This window comes from Cottoperca gobio, chromosome 14 (genome assembly GCF_900634415.1).
Source record: "Cottoperca gobio chromosome 14, fCotGob3.1, whole genome shotgun sequence".
Taxonomy (NCBI): domain Eukaryota; kingdom Metazoa; phylum Chordata; class Actinopteri; order Perciformes; family Bovichtidae; genus Cottoperca; species Cottoperca gobio.
In genome coordinates this window covers 6,225,906-6,244,728 of record NC_041368.1, presented here as the reverse complement: position 1 = coordinate 6,244,728, position 18,823 = coordinate 6,225,906, and the positions used below count along the sequence as shown (strand labels likewise).

Here is an 18,823-nt window from a genome sequence, read left to right as displayed (position 1 = left end):
TCTCTTTTTTTTTTGTGTCTCACAAAAGTCAACAAAACCACACATGACTGCGAAATGCAAAGCACACCACTTGTTTTTGAAGTGGTGACAAAAAGAGGAATGCACTTTTTCATTGAGGAGGGAAAACTGAAGTATTCCCCTCATTGTTGAGCCGCTCACAAAGCCAAGCCCTCCCTGAAAGGTCTCCCCCAGTGATAAAGGCTTGTACCTATGCTTGCTAATCCCTCCCGATTGCACAGAGCTTGTGTTAAAAGTACACTGCCGTACAGTATAGTTACAGCCCTGCCCCCTGTCCACAGATTCCACCATGTCTGTGAATTCGCACCACAACCAGCTGGTGACCTCAGGTTTCCCTCCGATAACTAGGTACTCAGGTGGTAAAGGGAGGACATCAGCATCAACAACAAGAACAGTACGAATACAGCAACTATCTGCCCCTAATGAGCAGAAAATCTGAAATTGTGTACAAGCCCTCCAAGACAAGCTGAGGTCAACAAGCAGCAGCCCGAGGTTCATTTTGGCGATTGGAACTTGAATGACATTCCTGTTGCTCAGCGCTCTTCCTCATCCAAAATATTCTTTGTCTGAGTCCCATGGGAATGTGCTCCCTCTTGTGTGACGACAACAGAAGACTTATCACCCTGTTTTCCTGTCCTTGGACTCCTGACACAGCAGATACTTCACCAACATCCGTGACAACTGATGGCTCATTTTCACTCTCAAACTTTGCTCCAGGTTGAGTTTATTTCGTTTGTTAGCCAGCACTTTGGAGGGCAATATTTTACTCTTCCAGAGTTCATCACTGCACTTCACTGGAGTATATTATCTTTAATGAATTCTACCAGCAGGGGAGTATTGAGTAGAACATGTCTGAGTGAAAAACATAATATTACCCTCTAAAAGTAAAGTGACCAAATATATTATACAAATTCAGTACTTTTATTTTTACTCTTCTTTTATTAATTTTTACAAAAAAGAACAAATATGCTTCAAAAGGAAGTCTTCAGCCATGCGAGCAATTCTGTATGTAGAGTGGTGTTTGGAGCTAAATGCTAATGTTCACAATGACAATGCTAACATGCTGATTCCGCAGGTAGGCTTGCCACTTAAGTATAGCGTGTTAGTATGCTAACATTTGCTACATTAGCACCAAACACAAAGTAAAGCTGAGGCTGATGGGAGTTTTCCAGGTACTTGGTCATAAACCAAAGTATTAGACAAATAAAAGATTTCGGACAGGACTTATAACTGCCTATAACCATCCTCTTGATGGTGAATCCAAAAAACAACAAATATACAGTATATATACCTGTTGACTCACACCAAACATTACTGTAATATCCCAAAAACAAAGATGAACCATGGTGCTTGGCAGTAAGTGAAAGCAGTCTCTTCCAGGTCTCACTTCACAGAATCAGAAGCCACAGTATAACATCTATATGTAGTAGTGTGTGTGTGTGTGTGTGTGTGTGTGTGTGTGTGTGTGTGTGTGTGTGTGTGTGTGTGTGTGTGTGTGTGCGTGCGTTGCTAAATTATTAACAGTGCTTTACAAACTCCTGTAACATCCTACGTGGATTAAGCAGAGACTTTGCCGGGTACAAATGAACACTTTAGAAATCTTATTTTACATTTTAAGTGCTGCTTTTGTATTTACAATTACAAATTTAAAAAATCCCTGAAATTTGCATCACAACCCACCACATACAGATCTTGTACACACAGGGTATAATCTAGTTTGGTGAATCCAAACTAACCCTTTGAAACACCAAAGTCACACAGTAACAAACAAACCGATGGAGGCAGCGGTAGACCAGCATCTCCTGTGTTCTGCTAAAATTCTGCTGTGTTTGTGGAAGAAGTCTGGTGGCTTTGAAGAGAGATCATCTACTGTAGGTAACACACTGACTATGGATAAGTACCTCATAACTCCATAAATCCAAACTATCCCTTTAACACCGCATGCCTGGGGGTTATGATTCAGCGTGTGTTGATTAGAGAATGGCCTGACAAAGGTGCCTATTGTTCTGCTTTATTAAAAACACTGACAGTGTGTCTTCCCTTTTAATATCTACATCATCATGAAAGGAACGAGAGACAGAGGACGGGGAAAAATACCCTCACAGTCACAACACCAAGTATTTCTAAATAAACGACAGAATAAATCAAACTAGAAATGACATCATAGGTAGAGCCATAATGAGTGCACTGACTGAAATAAGGCAGTCATTAGGCTGCTGGACTCAAAGCTAAGTACTTCCAACTGAGTTATCTTTACATTGATGTGCTGAGCGAAGACAGCGGCTAACTTTAGTAGCAGAGGAAATGGGAAGGAAATGACTGTCAGGGTCAAACAGAGGAACACGGTTAGTTAGTCTTCAGTAATTTCTTGTAATAGAGAAGGAATGACATATACAATGCCAACGCGAGGACATATCTGAACAGGCAAAACAGAGTCACTGAACAGTTAAAAGCAGCAGAAATATTTGGAACATTCACACTGCTGCTTGATACAAAGGGGGTAAGCCCAAAGCTGCTTCTCCTCACTGTTGAAGCTGTTTCGTTCAAGATGAAATGATCATTAAACCTATCTGACAAGGAGCAGAGGGAGTACGAGAGGAAGAAAGGGCTCGTACCTTTTGCTCAGAGGACTGAAAAACAGATTTAGAAATGTCCCCACATGGTTTTTAAATTCTTTATGCAGTGATTTGCAGTTTATCTCATATTGGCAATATTGCTGTGGCGTGTTTGTTTTGTATTCTTCAAAGAGTAATCTAAGGTGCTTGCAATGGTTTCAGAGGTGCGTGGTCCTTGACGGTCTATTAGCAAAGTCCAGCCTTGACAGCAGAGAGAAACAGAAAGATATCCCTTTGAAGACAACCGTGCAACTGTCTGGCATAGACAAGCAAATAATGAATTTTCTTGGGAGAGAAATCAAAGCGAAACCCAGAAGTCTGCTAACACTGATGCATTTCATTCATACTAGCCAAAATGTCCATTGTGTACCTGCTGCTTTTTGCATTTACTCTCAAAAGCTGAAATATTCCCATTTTACCAGATGTTGTCCTGCTCGACTCGTCTCTGATGAACTGGAGACGTTGGACTCTGCTACTGGAGGAAAAGAAGCCAAAGGCAGCTGCCATTGCATTTCCAGCCCCTGTCTTTGCTAAAAAAAAACAGCAGGCAAGAATAGCCTGAGGTCAGTGTCACCCCCTACAATGTCTCACAATCAGACAAAAACATTGTCATGAGAGCCGTGATTTATTCCTCCCTCAACGGGCTTCCCTTGTTTTCAACCACTTCCTGTCACTGGGACTACTCCTCCTGGCCTGAAAGTTTAGGCCCCACTAGAAAAAAAGGTTTGACCTTCCGGTCTAGTTTTCATGATTTATGCTGAACAAAGTTAGGCAAATCTGAATGAATGTGTTCCAATAACACACACACACACACACACACAACACACACACACACACGGTACATGGCACATGACAACCCTAAAGAAAAAGGGATTACTGCACAATCAGGCCAAAACCCTTTTCATCTGAGAGGAGCAGAATCAATAAGCAAGGCTTTCTATGGGAGTCAACAAGTTCAGACACAGGCCAGAGACTCAAACACTGTACTGTAAAAGTTGTTTTCACAAAACCGTGGATTCTTACCGATGGTGTTTCACAGAGCTGCAGTGGGAGAAAGTTAGCTCGGTGTCTCAAAAAGCACAGATTACATCGTTCATTGAGAGCAACGTAAGCCTCGTGTGGAGTTTACAGTAGCCCTCCTGGCACCGCTGCCATGCCTTTTCTCGTTGAGTCATGTGTTGCTCCATGACTTAGCTTGAGAACCTTTCCAGGGCTTGAGTGTAAACAGAAAAGCCAGGCTGGCTAGTGGAAAGCAGACGGATCACTTGTAGCACAACATGCTGGCAGTGAAAGCCCGTGGCCTCTGCTTGTGTTGTGTTGTGTAATGATGCAAAACCACTGAAGCGGTGGAGGGTTTTGATTCAGGCAATTGCAAAGAGAGAGAGAGAGAGAGAGAGAGAGAGAGAGAGAGAGAGAGAGAGAGAGAGAGAGTGGGTGAGAGAGAGAGAGAGAGAGAGAGTGTGAGAGAGAGAGACAGAGAGAGAGAGTGAGAGAGATAGAGAGAGAGAGAGAGAGAGAGTGTGAGAGAGATAGAGAGAGAGACAGAGAGAGAGAGAGAGAGAGAGAGAGAGAGGGAGACAGAAACAGACAGACAGACAGACAGACAGACAGACAGACAGAGCTGTATCTGAAAGACAGAACAGTAAAATATAGCTGCACAAAGAGTACCGTAATTTTCGGACTATAAGCCGCACCTGACTATAAGCCGCAGATGCTAAATTGACTGATGTGTATGTAGCCTCTTCAGCGTATCCTTCTTTCCGTCTCCCGAAAAAGTGGCGCGAACCCCCAGAAAGTGCCGGTTTCAGGAGTATCAACATAAAAGCATATTTAACAAAATAAGACTCCTCGAAATAAATATATATGCATTTCTACGTTTTTTTTTCCATAATGAGGGTGTCTCACAAACTGTCTCGCTCTCGTAATGTCCGTCTGTCTCTCGTACCACTCGCTACTTTTGCGCGCTCTTTCCCGGCATCCGGTGGACTGTAACCTGTAAAATCCATAGATTTAGGAATTCCCCTAGTGGCCGTTAGCTGTAAAAATCCATAGATAAGCCGCACCGTTATATAAGCCGCAGGGTCGAAAAATGGGGAAAAACTTCAAAGTTTCTCTGAGGTAGCAGCCATCCAAAGATGTGAATGTGGGTGAGAGGTTGCCAGTAGTGCAGAATGCACCAGGAGAGGGCGACGATTAAATGCACAACTTTTGATTGAGAAAGTGTTTGACGTTTTCCTTTTTAATTTGAAGATGTGCTGCACTCTCAAAATAACAGCATAGACATCCTTTAGATAAACTTTAACTTTCTGTTCTGTGAGATCCATCGGGGAGAACAAAGAGCATTAGAGAGACTGCGACCAGCAAAGGAATCTCCCTTGTTCATGATGTCGCTGCGGATAAGAACCTCTGAAAACCAAAATAAAAACAAAGCACAACAATGAAACCTTATCCTTCAAGGTTTTGAGCTTCACTTTGTTTGGTTTACAGTCTATTCTGAGTGTGTGTGGTGCAACACAAACCCTTTGTGGCTGTCGAGGTATCTATAGATCAGTGGGGCGGGTTGCAGTCAGACTAAACTGTAAACAAGTCCCATCCAGAGACCACGGCTGACCCAGCACCGCACATCCCAAACCATCTGATTCATCCTCCTTTAAAGGCCGAGAGCAGGCTCCTCAACAGCTGCATGATGAATCCCCAATAAATCCACTGCGACCAAAAGCTTTGAATCTCGCTAAGGAAGCGAGGATGCAGGTGGCTGAAGTGGAGTTTATTGCAACACATAGTTTCCAAACGACCAAAACAACAAGAAAGACCTCGATCCCCTCCCTCCTTCACTTCTCCTGATATCGAAGGAGATCTGCAGGGAGGGAGAAAGCACTCGGAAGCAACAGCCTTTTGTTCAAGGGTACTTTTGCATGAGGGAGAGACCATGTTTTGTTTATGGGACAACATAGTGTTGCCATTAAGGCTTTAATCAAAACAGTTTTCTGGAGTCAGCCTTGAGTGACACCCCCTCTTCCCCCCCTTTGGCCCGTTTGGTTTGGTTCCCACTGAGGGAGCAACAGGAGGAGGAAGAAAGGAGCGGGGAAAGTGTGGGAATGTCTCTACATCGACGCCACGGCGGGCAGCTCCTAAACATGGCTTTAAATTAGGGGAAAAGAAAACACGGGCTAAAAAAAGGCAGTCGCCTAACTATACTCCTGCCTGCTAATTTGTCACCACTTGAAAAACGAGGGGAAAAAATAGCAACAGTTTTAAATCACACTACTTTAAAGTTAGGATATGGCAGCCAGTGTGTATGGTAGAATACTTAAACACAAGGGGCATTTAGGTCAACTCCATCGCACATACATCTAAACCATTGTGGGTGGAATCTATGGCTACGTTCATATTAGAGGGAAGCAGAAATGGAGAACGCCGAGTGTCTGGTTCTGGCTTGCTGGCCGGCTGGCTGGGATCGGACCAGTGACAGCTGGGGCTTGAAAGCCTTACATCCAAAGCCAGGGCTCACTGCCACTTGCTACATAGCAGCGCTGAGCTAAGCCCACCCCCTCCTGTCCAAGCCCTCACTCTGAAAGATCACTGTCCTGAACAAAACATTAAGCTCCTGCCAAATAACTCCCTCTAAAACCATCTTCTCTTTAAAGTCTAAATCCAAGAGCAAAAGGGTTACTGGAGAGAAGACAAAATGGCAAAATTGTGAATCTGTCTGCTGCCATGTCTCAGAGGGGAAGGGGTCACAGAGAGGGGAGTTTCTCAGAGCCTTCAGTGAGGAAAAATGCAGGAAGCATTGTCAATGGTGGGTTTGTGGGTGTGTGTGTATGTGTGATCTGTACCTTATCGAGCAGCGGCAGACAGCGGGGTACCCTGTGCTCCAGTTTGACAATGGTGATGAAGTCATTCTCTTGCCGTTCATCCTCGCTTGTGTTACACAGAGACAGAGGGTGATACTGCAAAAAAAGAGAAAAAGAGGTTATCATCTCATAAGGAAAACTAGAAGAGTGCAGATCTCCACCAGGTGTGTCTCCCTCTCGCCTCCCAAACAAAGAAGAGTTGAATCTCACACATTTGTCCTTCCAGGTTCCCTTACAGCCAAAATGGCGACAAAGATAACAACAAATGAGATTTATTTATGTCATATCGATGCTAACTGAAGCGTCCTGTTGTTGATCACTTGAAATGTAAAGCAACACAGATGGTGATGGCATCGTCTGAAACATTTGACATACTTGAATGTACTTTGGTGGAGACTTGCTCTTCTTTACGGCACTATTACTGAGCTTTACTGATTTCATTTTGATTATTGTATGATTATCTTTTAAAACTGTGTGACTACAGTAGTCAAAGGAGGAAAAGAGAATTTCTAAAACAATAATTGTTGTTAAGTGCAAAGATATTTGTCCTCCGATGAGGGGAGGTGAAGATGGAGGGATAAGAAGAGATAACACTAACCTCTGTCCCATTCCAAACATTTGTAAAATCATACAAGTATATCCAACATATTTATCCAGATATAAAAAAATACATGTAACTGACAGTATGTGACCTAAAGGATATCAAAGATTGGACCAATTGGACCAATAACAATAAGAAAAAATAATGTTTGAGAAAATCTAGACAGTTGCATTTGATAGAATCTTTTGTGTGTTAAATGAAGGCGTTTCCGCTCTAAACTGTTCACAGTTGATATCAAGAGGAAAAATACTTTGGCACCCTGCAAAATCAATTACATGGATGGCGATGTTCACTCCCACTGAAAGCCTTGAGGACTAAAATGAACGAGAGATAGTCTTTGGTAGGAACATTTGATCCCTTCTGAAAGGGAGGAAATTCGTTGCTGCTGAAAGGCTGCATTTAAGAGCTCAAGGGATAGCAGCAGTGTTTGCAAGTCACAGACATGCTGTCACGGGTACGAGGAATTGCACGGCACTCCAAAAGGGAGCAAACTGCAAGAAAAAATCCCCGTGCCTCGTTAATTTCCTCACATGACATCAATGAGGGCACAAACACGGGGCTCCTCGAACCATCCTCACTGATCACCCGACAGGGCCCAGTTCCTGCGCTCACCCAAAAACCCCAGCAGAGCGGTGCCACCCTGTCCTGTCCTGCCCTGCCCTATAGGCCTGTCCCGGCCTGTTTCAGCACTGGTGGGCCTCTTCATGTGGCTGTGGGCTGAGGTCATGGGGCTCCCCCTCATCTCACCCAGCGGAAATACCTAAATTAAAAAGACCCAAGGGTGACATCAACAGCTGGCACCCCCATCCAGGGGAATTGACGTAATGTGCAGCAAAGGGCTGGTGCATGTCTGTCACAAGGAGAGCGAGAGGATGAGGAGAGACAGAACTGACGTGGGAGACCGGGGTGTGGCACTGAGGTAAAAGAAGGTAGGAGGGAAACACTTTGTGTATGGCGAATAGGACGGTGCAGAGGATTCATAATACCACAAATCATTAATATCATATCTTCTATGAGTGTGTATATGATGAAACTAGTTGGGAAACTGCACCATAACACATGAGAAATATTAAAGACAACAAGCACATATTTGTGTTTAGGAGAAGAAAAAAATAGTCTGAATATAATTACAAATTAGTATGATTGTTATCTTAACTAAATCTAATGTCACAAAAACCACTGTTACAAGTGTTACAGAAGAGCTACTTCAGCTCATCTGATGTGAGGGCCGGACAGAAAAGATTGGGAAGCACTGCTATAGAGAAGACAGAGTGATAAGTCACAAAAACATCCCAGAACACCTCTCTCCAGTAAGGGTTGAAGGTGAAATAAAAAATGAATAATCTAGGCTGAAGATTATGCCATGCATAAGGTTTTAAGACCCTCGTTTGCAGCCTTAATGGAAGCCCCTGTTAAGGAAACTATGGTCTGGCCTGCATGCTGCGCTCCCAGTTGCCTCTACGAGTCCACATTTACTAGGCCCAAATTAAAGGCCTATAGTTGAACTTGGCCCTTAACAAAGAACAAGAAAGAAAAAAATACTTTTAATGACACTACTATACTGATGCCATGACATCTGCTCTGTTTTGCTGTAGGTTTATGGGAAATGTTGAAAAAGTGCTAAATTCAGTAAAAAAGGATCTGCTTTACCGTGAAATTACGATTCTTAATTTAAATCTTGAGGCTTAGTTGGTCATGTTTGGATCTTGTTGTGATATTAAACATGTCAATGCATGGGACTGTGTAATCATACCTAATAAAGCAGATAATAATCCCAAAGCTGAGCCAAACAGGCTCAGAAGGAGTGGCTGGTTTGAGTTTCCTCTGGCTCTCCGAGGCTCTGAGGGCAACCACCTCCATGGTCACAGTGTCTATGTTTTGCATTGTTGAAAAGAGTAAGCATAATCTTCTATTTTAGATATGCCCACACCACTTATAATCAGATGGCTGCTAACACTCTCCATGTGCCACCATTGGTGCCATCTACCACTTAGAAACACTCTGGCCACTGGACTATAAATGGCGACCAGGACAGACTGAAACGTCTTCATTTGGTTTTTGTATGGCCCTGAGAAAAAGGGGCCTGGGAAACCAAATCACTGAGTCTCCATTTCACAGGGACTAGAAACCACAGGGCACGCAAACAGTTCCCCACAGACTGTTAACAATGCTCACTCCTCCGTTCCGCCTCCTCCTCCTCATCTGTCTAGATCTGTTGCAAAACTGACGGGGACATGTCCCTCGGTCCCTTTGTAGCCACGATTAAAGGCATTCCTTTCCAGCTCAATCAAAGACTACCCCAAAAATATTCTGAGGCAAGAATCTAACAGCCTCAAAAACAAATACATGGACAGAAAAAGGGGAGAATAAATAGTAGCTGCGGTGAGAAGTCAATAATATTTTTTCCCCCAGCGCTTAACCCTACGGATCTTCTTTTTTCATCTGCCAATAATCAGCAAGAGAGCTTTCTAGTTCATCTGCTGCCAGCAGGGAACCAGGCCCAGGCAGTTATGTCAGTGTGTGTTAGAGGGGGGAAGCAAAAAGAGATCGCACCTCTCATCGAGCTCCACCACTCAATTAAAAAAGCTGCTCAGGTCGCTTCTCAAGAGCTAGTGGATGACATGCTGTATGCAAAAATTATCAAAACGAAACAGATTGGTTTAGTCGGAGATGAAAGAAATACGTAAGTATGATTATTCTATCACATCAGTATTTAATCGTGACAGGGGGGAGGAAGGTTCATTCAATGGAGCTCTGCCCCGAGGCCTGGAAAGCCTGCGTGGTTAGTTTATATCAGGGAATATTCAATCAACCCTGCAACACACACACTTGCAGCCGCACGCACACACATATGCACCTAAAAGCACATACTATCTGCTGCCTGGGTTCTGACTGAGCCACTTCCACAGTGAGTGACTCAGTATCCCACGTCTGGGCTCTAAATCTTGTGAAATGTCTTTGTCTCTCTCATTCTCTTGAAACTCCATTAAACACACCTGTCGTGCACATACACACTTACAGCACTTATATAAAGGGTTGAAATCTTCTGTTAAAGTGAGGAAGGAGTCCGAGTGTGCTGCAACAGGACCCTGCAGTCAGTTTAGAAATTGAGACCAGGCTTCAAAGTTTGGTTGCCAAAGTTAACAGAATGACATTCAGTCTTTTATTTTTTATAAATACTAGACTCATTTATTGAGTAATGTAAAAGTTAATTTCTTTTTTGATTCACAGAGACACACAGAAAGTGATTTGGCCTCACTCATGACACAACATAAATTAATAAATCTATATCTGTCTCTGAGGGTGTAAATCAAAGCCTTATCTCATTCCACTTGGCAGAAGATTTGGTAACGAGGGCAAATGTTTGGTTTAAGCGCAGGAAGAGCGGTCTCCAAAAGGAGCAACAAGAGACCTCATGTAATAGTTGAAAGAGATCAGAATCTGGTTGCCCGGGTTACTGGGCAACACTTACTGTGGTCCCCGCTGAGATTTGGCTCGCTGTGCGCATTTGTGAAGGGATGAGGGAGCCTGAGGTGACAGGACGGGCTGAGACACTGACCCATTGCTCCCTTTCCTGCCCCCTAACTGAAATCACTGTGTAAGAGCACGGGTTAATGAATGAGAGTGCAGTTATGTATTGTTGCTCGAGGCACCTGAGCATGTACTTGCATGTGTACATGTGTGTTCTACTGATCCATCGGCGCAAAAAGTCCCTCTGTAGTCCTGCAGGGGAGTGAGTCACTCAGCACTGGGAGCAGGAGTGTGTCTACATCAGTGGTGGAGGAGGTACTCAGATCCTGTACTTTAGTGTTTCTGAAACCTTTTTCAAGAATGTATCCCCACTTTGAAATATCTTGTCAGCAAAGTTCCCCCTGAACAGTGCAAAACATTATTGGTAGGAAAACAAAAGCCTTTATAAAGATCTACAATACAACGCTTCACCATCACCGTCTGATTTACAAAAACAACCTTTTCTACAGTAAATGCTACATTTCAGATGTTTAGAATCCATAACTAAATTCATTGCAAACCTCATTTTTGACACTAAAGACGGCATTGTAGTCGCATCGAACTGCGTCTTTTTGATAACCTAACGTACAATGTCGTGAGAAACATAGACTTCTTTTCCAATTCTTTCTGTTGCTTTCAGCTTTATTGCTGCTCAGTTTCAACCACAAATCCAGTTTCTTGATTTTTGTCATTCAACAGACTTCCTGGTCACACTATACCATACCTGTCAACCCTCCCGTTTTCCCCGGGATTATCCCGTATTTTTACTTCTATCCCATTTTTCTCCCTTTTGAATATTTTATTATATTATTATTTTATTATTATATTATATAGATTTTTTTTATATTTTCCCGATGTTAGCATCGCACACGGCGGAATAAGAGATGTTCACCAGCAAGAAAAATCGTCCAAGCACAAGCTCGAGGCACACAACACACACAGTCAATTACTTCATGTGTGACAATGAACTGTGTTGGAGGCAGACCAAGTGACCAAAGCTGAGGGAAAGATGTCGATGCTTTGCGCCAAAATAATGTAGCCTTCAGCTTCTGCGTTGATTTCAGTCGCAGTGTAGCGGACATGTTTCCCGACTCTGACATTGCAAGGAAGTCCTCGTGGCGGAAACAAAAGCAACACAACTCATCCATCATCAAATACATTGATGATATTAACTAATAAATAAAATACATAAATCTTATAAACATGTCTGTACAAGTAATACATACTTTAAATAAACATGTATTTCCTGAATGTATATACCCGTCCTTTATGTGTTTACATTTACATTATATGGGGGCTGAGAGCTGTTAAAATATGGGCGCAGTCCGGCAAGAAAATTCCCTTATTTTGAAATTCCAATGTTGACAGGTATGCACTATACAAACATAACCGTCAAAGTTATTGTGTTTGTTGTGACATTTTATGGGAGTTATTGATTGCATTGAAAACAGAGACTTACATTTACATTTTTTCATTGAACTTGTTATAGTATAAAATAACTTTTTTTACTCTCAAGTACCCTGCAGTACTGGAAAGTACCCATAGGAGTACTAGTACCCCTTTTTGAGAAACATTGCTTTACTTAAGTAAAAGTACTAAATTATTAAAAACTAATACAAAATATTCAAAGGAAAAGCATAAAATCTTTAGTTTATCTTTAGTTTAACCATAAAAAATGACTTAAATTATCCAAATAGTTGCAAATTAATTTTATTTCTACTAACTGTTTCAGATGTACTTGTATGAACTGTTGGGAAGTTTAATTTATAAGATAAATTCATACTTTATAAGCCTTTTATATGTTTATATGCAACAATCTCTATATTTAAAATAAATAGTAACTAAGGCTGTCAGACAAATGTTGTGGAGATGTAGTGGAATAGAAACAGAAAGTGTCAAGAACCTCAAATTTGTAATTTCAGTACTTGAGTAAATGTACTTAGTTCCACCGGTGGTCTAAATCACAGCGGTTACTTCAGAGAGGGGGGGGGGGGGGGGGGGGGACTGAAAGGCACGCCACTGAGCCTTTTCTCAAATGTCATGTCCATCCGTGCACCAATAATCAAGCAGCGCTGGCTTCTACACACACTCTGTGGTCAAGCTCCCAGTGCCATAGATGACACAGATACACACTCCTCAATCAAACAGCCTTGTATGTCATGAGCCTACACTAAGTAGATTTACATGAAAGGCTGATACGGGAGTGACACCGGGTTGCCTGGTGCCAGGCGAACCAAGCAGAGGGTCTTTCTCTGTCACAGCATCTGGAAAAGTGGGCTCTGAGGCCCTTGCCTCTCCTGTCTTTGCAAATGCAAACGAACAGGAGGCATTACTGCTTTGGTCCTGTCAAAACAAAAGGCGTGTCATCTTTCCCCTCGCTTTATTGACAGTGTCAGCCCCATATCCAGTAACGGTTACCACAGAGAATGACTTGGGGAAACGTGATCCCATAATGAGGCCTAAATAATTACCACCAGCCCCAAATTTGCCCGGGCGCTTTCTTTAACTCGGAGTGCTTCCCCCCAACTCCAGGCCCGTCAGACTGTCTCTCTGTTCTATAAAAGGGATTAGACAAGAGAGAAGAAAGAACCTAAAAAGGATAGAGGAGTTGGAATTAAAGAAAGGAAGCTGAGGAGTGAGCTTGAATGTTGTCGTTAAACAAAGTTGCTGAGTACTTATACTGGTGGAACGCCAGATGGAATAAACTCTTACTCAATTCCATCTTTTGCTCTTTTTTTGTTGCCTTCCTCACTCTGTACTTCCCTTGTGTGACGGCCCCTGCTTAACCTGTCTTGTGTCAGTCACTGTGTTGTATCTGTTTAAGGTGTCAGTGGAGCTGATGGTAGTATTCCGTCAGATCTGGAGCACCTGGGCGCAACGCATCTCACGACCATAAAAGGCCAGCATCCGTGATGCTGCTCTCTCTCCCTGCCTGAGCCAGGAAACCGCGGGTTTTTGGCGTTGACTTTTGTTTGCATACCTTGCTGCGCAAGTTATGTCCTTTGGTTACAAATAAATCGCTTATATATTTTGGCATTTCGTGTCCTTATCGTTTGTTTGTCCTGCCCTAGAGCCGGGGTTGTGACAAATGTATCTAGTTGATGTACAAGGGTTTCATCATAACATGCACCACACAAGTTAAACTGGGGGGAACTTTGAGCACCAAGGCTCTAAACTAGGTAGAGCTGCACCTCTGCTTTGATCAGTGCAAGCAGATTTTAATTCAGACACAGCAAATGGCATTGAAAACAACTGGATGTTAAAGCTCAGTGGGGGAGTAGTAATACCTTATGTGAGAGCACTCTTAAAGTTATAAACACAAGCTACAGAGATAGTCAGGATCTGGTTTCAGATCCAAAGAATGGACTATTAGAAGGACACACCCTACTGTACAAGCACTACAAATCTGTAATTGAACCTCAACACACCCACATAAAGTACACAGAAAACCCATTAGGATGATAAACACCTATAGATTACAAATGTACGTTATTGCAAAGTTTAGATTAAAAAAAAAGCTAAATATGACATTGAAAAGACAATAAACTGAAATATATGGATCTTGTCACCATGGCGCGTCCTCCAGATCTGAAAAATTAAGCCAATGTGGAGCTGGCTTAAACTTGCAATATTAAACTTACATTTTTTGTAATGGTCAACAGAAGTCTAATTGTTGGCTCCAAATGCCAAGATGGAGACAGCCAAAATGCCAAACTCGAGGCTTTAAAACACTAGTACACAAACCAACGGGTGACATCATGGTGGCTATGTCCACTTATTTTACACAGTCCATAGCTGCAACAAATCCAATCTCGGAACCCATGGGCCATCGGTCTGACAGCCGCAAGGGGATACATTTCTTGGGTTCCGATGTAGCTAATGGATATTTGGGCCAAGACTTCCTTTTCCATGCACTGCTCAATTGTTTACAGTCTGAGTACCAACTTGAAATGCGAGACTGGAGTTGGAGTTGAGAGACGACGTCTATGACTGAATTGTTTCACAAGCGGCCAGTTTACAAGCTAATTTTAAACACATTTTAAGCTAAATCATCGTCAAACGATATCTGATGGGTTTGGAGATTGCATTTCGACCAATGCGTTCTGCCTCTTTTGATCTCAACACGGACTGCATTCAACCAAACGTGATTGGTCAATACTACACTGACTATAAACAGAAACCAGAACGCTTCCAATACCAAAATTCTATCCCGTTGCCTACAGTTTATAAAGATCACAACAAACCTAATATATCAAATATGGTCCAGCTACTGACCAGGTAATTATTGTACACAAGGCCATAAGAAGGTCTTTTGTGACAATAAGACCCCTCTCAAGCCCTGTTTAGGTGCCACAAAGCACATCTCACACACTTATGTTTTATTATCATTATACCTGCTACATTAAATCACAGCAGAATGACCCTGCTCTCTCTCTCCCTCTCCCTCTCCCTCTCTCTCTCTCTCTGTGACTGGTGACAAAGCACTTAGAGCCACTCAACAGACAAATTATATTAGTTGCAATTGGATCACTATGGAAACCGCTTAAAGATGGAGCTCTGTGTCCTCTTCACACTTCCTGAACAGGTTCTGTGGTCTTACACAAACACATATATGCGCATACACACCACCAACAACTTGGGCCACTCCATCAGCCTCAGGCCAGCGCTACGCTATACATTTCAAAGCTCTGAGTTCAACATAAACACAGCACTTCCCTGTCATAACAAGTCAGTGGCTTGGTAACCCAGCGGTTTGTTAGTATTGCAGTGATCCTTCTTCCCTGTAGACACAGGGGCCACATCCACACGTCCTCCAGGCTTCCTCCGGCCCGGCCCTGGCCTGTAAGACGGTTCTCAGACTCTCTCAGGTTCCACAATATCAGTCAGAGAGAAAACCCACACTTTTCAGCATGTCAATCACTTACGGCTGGGAACGTAAGGTCAGCTATGTGGAAAGTGATTAGCCTGGAGAATAAGGAAGAGTGTTCACAGAATGGAACTGCAAATTATAGGAGAAGGAGAAACACAAAGAAACAGACAAAGAGGAAACATGAAGCTACGAAGCAGGAGGGCGAGCTGCCTGTTAGAAGCTAATATGTACCGTAATTATGGTCAATGTAGAGCTTTTTATGGTAAGTAATTACACATTACTTGGTTGTTTCTGGATTTATGATTGTGAAATTGCATCCAAAGTACACATTAGAACTAAAAGTAAGAAGTACAGGTGAGGCTGATGGGAATGTCATTGGTTTTGCAGGTGTTTAAGAAACCAAAGAATTGGACAAATCAAAGTCAAGGGATCAGTTATCACAAGTTATCACAATTAATCCTTTGTTGGGTTGTGGATATATTAAATGTCATGGCAATCTATCCAATAGTTGTAAACACATTTCACTGAAAGAAACAAATGTGAACCTCATGTTAGCACAGGAGAAAAAGTCCGGGGATCACTAAAGTCATGAGGATACATGGCCTGCGAACCATGGATGTAAACCAAATTATGAACCAATCAATCCAGTGGATGACGAGATATTATATTGAATAAGGGAAAACTTTGACCTGCTGATGGTGCTAGAGGAAATGTCAGGGGATCACCAAAGTCAGTAGGATTCACCCTCTGGAAAGCATGAATGTCTGAACCAAATGATAGCCAATCCATCCAATGGTAGATGAGATATTTCAGTCTTGAACGTGGTAGACCAACCGACTGACCAACAATGCCATCCATAGAGCCGTGCTGCTCTCATGGCTAAAAACATATTTGACAAACACCAACGAGCCTAGGCTCATTTAAATATCTTTTCACGGTGCTGTTGCAGTTCAGGAGGAAACGTTTCAGCCTTAGCAACTGATAGAGGAACTTCACTGAAGATAAGGGTTATATGGTGGATCAGATTAAACTGACTACTGCAGAAACAGAAAAGGTCACCCTCAACAGAGAGTAAGGACCATGACACCAGAGGAGGGTTATAGACAGTGTGATTCTCTTTAACGAGAGACAGGTGACTTTTTTTAAACCATCCACATAAAATAAAAAAAACAGTAGACTGCTGGGGGTGGTTTTAACATCCCTTTCATTTGGAAATGCAATCCCATGTCCCCCCCTGAACCCACCCATCAACATGTCTCTGCTGTGGCAATACGCTGTTCTTAAAGAGGGGTCAAACTTTATTATGGAATATGAGAGGGAGTCATTTTTCTCCTTTCGTCCTTCCTCTTGCAGCTCCAGCTTTCCAACTGTTCTTCCCGTCAACCTCATAAAGCTTTAAACCCTAAAGACGCAGCTTGTGGGCTGAACATGGATGCCACCATGCAGTGATATACTATGCAGCCAATGAGCTTTTCTTTGTTCATAAAGCCCTGTGGAGGACAGGGACAGCCTGAAACCCCTGAATCTGAACTACCGGTATACAACTACCATTTAAAATAAATTAATGAATAAAGAGCATAAATGGAGATCAGTTTGAAGTATGTGACTAACGTTCTTTAATTGAGCATAATGTTTATCACCGCCAAGGAAGTAATGTTTTTCGACTCGGTTTGTTTATCTGTTTGTCCGTTTGTCCGGTTTTCAGCAGGAATACAGAAAACTATTGCCCCGATTCTCATGAAACTTGGTGGAAGTGTGGAGCATGGGCCAAGAAAAAAACAATTGAATTTTGGAGCGATTCCGAATCACGGTGTGGGCCCACGCATTATTTCACTTTCGTTAGCATTGCGAGATAGGGCATGGTCTTAGCGGAGGTCTGGCCTCTTTGAGTGCCCTTCTAGTTTCTTATATTTGTATTTTTTGCTAACAAAGGAGAAACCATCAAAACAAGTTGAATATACTGAGTTACATACTAAGTGCTATTTTAAAATGCAAAGTACTTCTTTAAATGGATTTTTAAGTAGGCATATTATATAAATGTTTTAATTACCTCCGCCAAGGATGTTATGTTTTAGGTTGATTTGCTGAAGGATGCAACAAACCAAAGGGTGTAGCTGCAAGGGTGTAGCATGGGCCAAAAAAAAACCCATTCCACTTTGGAGAGGATCCGAATCACGGGGCGCATACACTAGTTGTTTAAGTTTGGACATGTGGCTCTGTAAAATGGAACAGGCACTCTTAATCTTGTCTTCCAGTTGGCAGCAGGTGTGGTTCACCTGTTGGCTGCGGAACACAATTCAAACGTAAATTAACTATAAACGGTTGCAGAGAACTGTAATGCTCAGTTATCGGGGTTAGGGCTTACACTGTAAATCATTTTCCCTCCGACACATCCCCATCCTCCCATCTGCTCAAAACAAATGACTTAACCCACTGACTTCCTCTTTCCTCACAGTTGATTCCTTTAACATCTGTCCTCCAAGTATGTACAATTATTGTACACTGCAAAACCTTTCCATACTAACAAGTGTAGTTGCATGTTCAGCCCTAAATCTTATTTTCCTGGGAAGAAGAAATCAAAACAGAGGAGTGTCTGGAGAATCATTTCTTAGAAAGATCTCTCCAGTGTCTCCTTTTCAGATGAAAAACTCCATGAAAGCACACTTTTAGATGAGTCTTTTTACTGTGCAGTTGTCATTACCTACTATTCTGTCATGGAATATCTCTTAATTTAATTCAGCGCAGGATCCCATGGAAAGGAGAAAAGAAAGAGAGACATATTTCTCCACAGATGTCACTGTCTGCCACCGTCCCTACTCTGCACCCCACAGGGAATCCCATAATCACCTGTGGCCAATGTCGGAGAAATACAGTCATAAAGGCAAAGAGCAAGTAAACACAACAGCTAAATAAAAGGCTTTTCTATGTTATTTTTACTCTTCGCAAATGTTTATGTGGTTATATTGCCCAGGCACACACACATGCTGCATCCTTAGCAACCCTGCAGTAAATAGTCACAAAAACACCAGCAGAGAAGTTCTCTGATGTGGCCGCTCACTGCTTGCAACACACCTTGTAATTGGCAGCAGAATTGTTTTCTTTTTCGCTGCTATATTTCACTTTGGCTCTGAGGCGGGCGTTGAAGCAGCCTGATTTATGGTCAGGGAATGTGCTGAGAGCTTTTCAAGACAAACCAGCACAGATGTTTCTGTCTGAGAGACGAGGACTGACATTTGTCCGTCTGGATATCCACCTGAGTCCGTCCGTAAAGGGGGAGAAAAGGAACAAGGGATAGGGGAGGAAGCCTGAGTCTCCGGCCCTCCTGCGTAGGGGTGGGGGTGGGGGGAAAGTAAGA

The 18,823-nt window shown here is 42.6% G+C and overlaps 1 protein-coding gene across 1 annotated transcript in view; it reads right to left on the bottom strand.

Annotated features, from left to right (window-relative positions):
• rnf43 (ring finger protein 43) overlaps positions 1-18,823 on the bottom strand; it is an 87,451-nt gene that overhangs the window by 24,467 nt on the left and 44,161 nt on the right. The window contains exon 2 of the mRNA XM_029449030.1: positions 6,470-6,583. Coding sequence (XP_029304890.1) covers positions 6,470-6,583 — 114 coding nt within the window. The remainder of the gene's footprint in view (positions 1-6,469; positions 6,584-18,823) is intronic.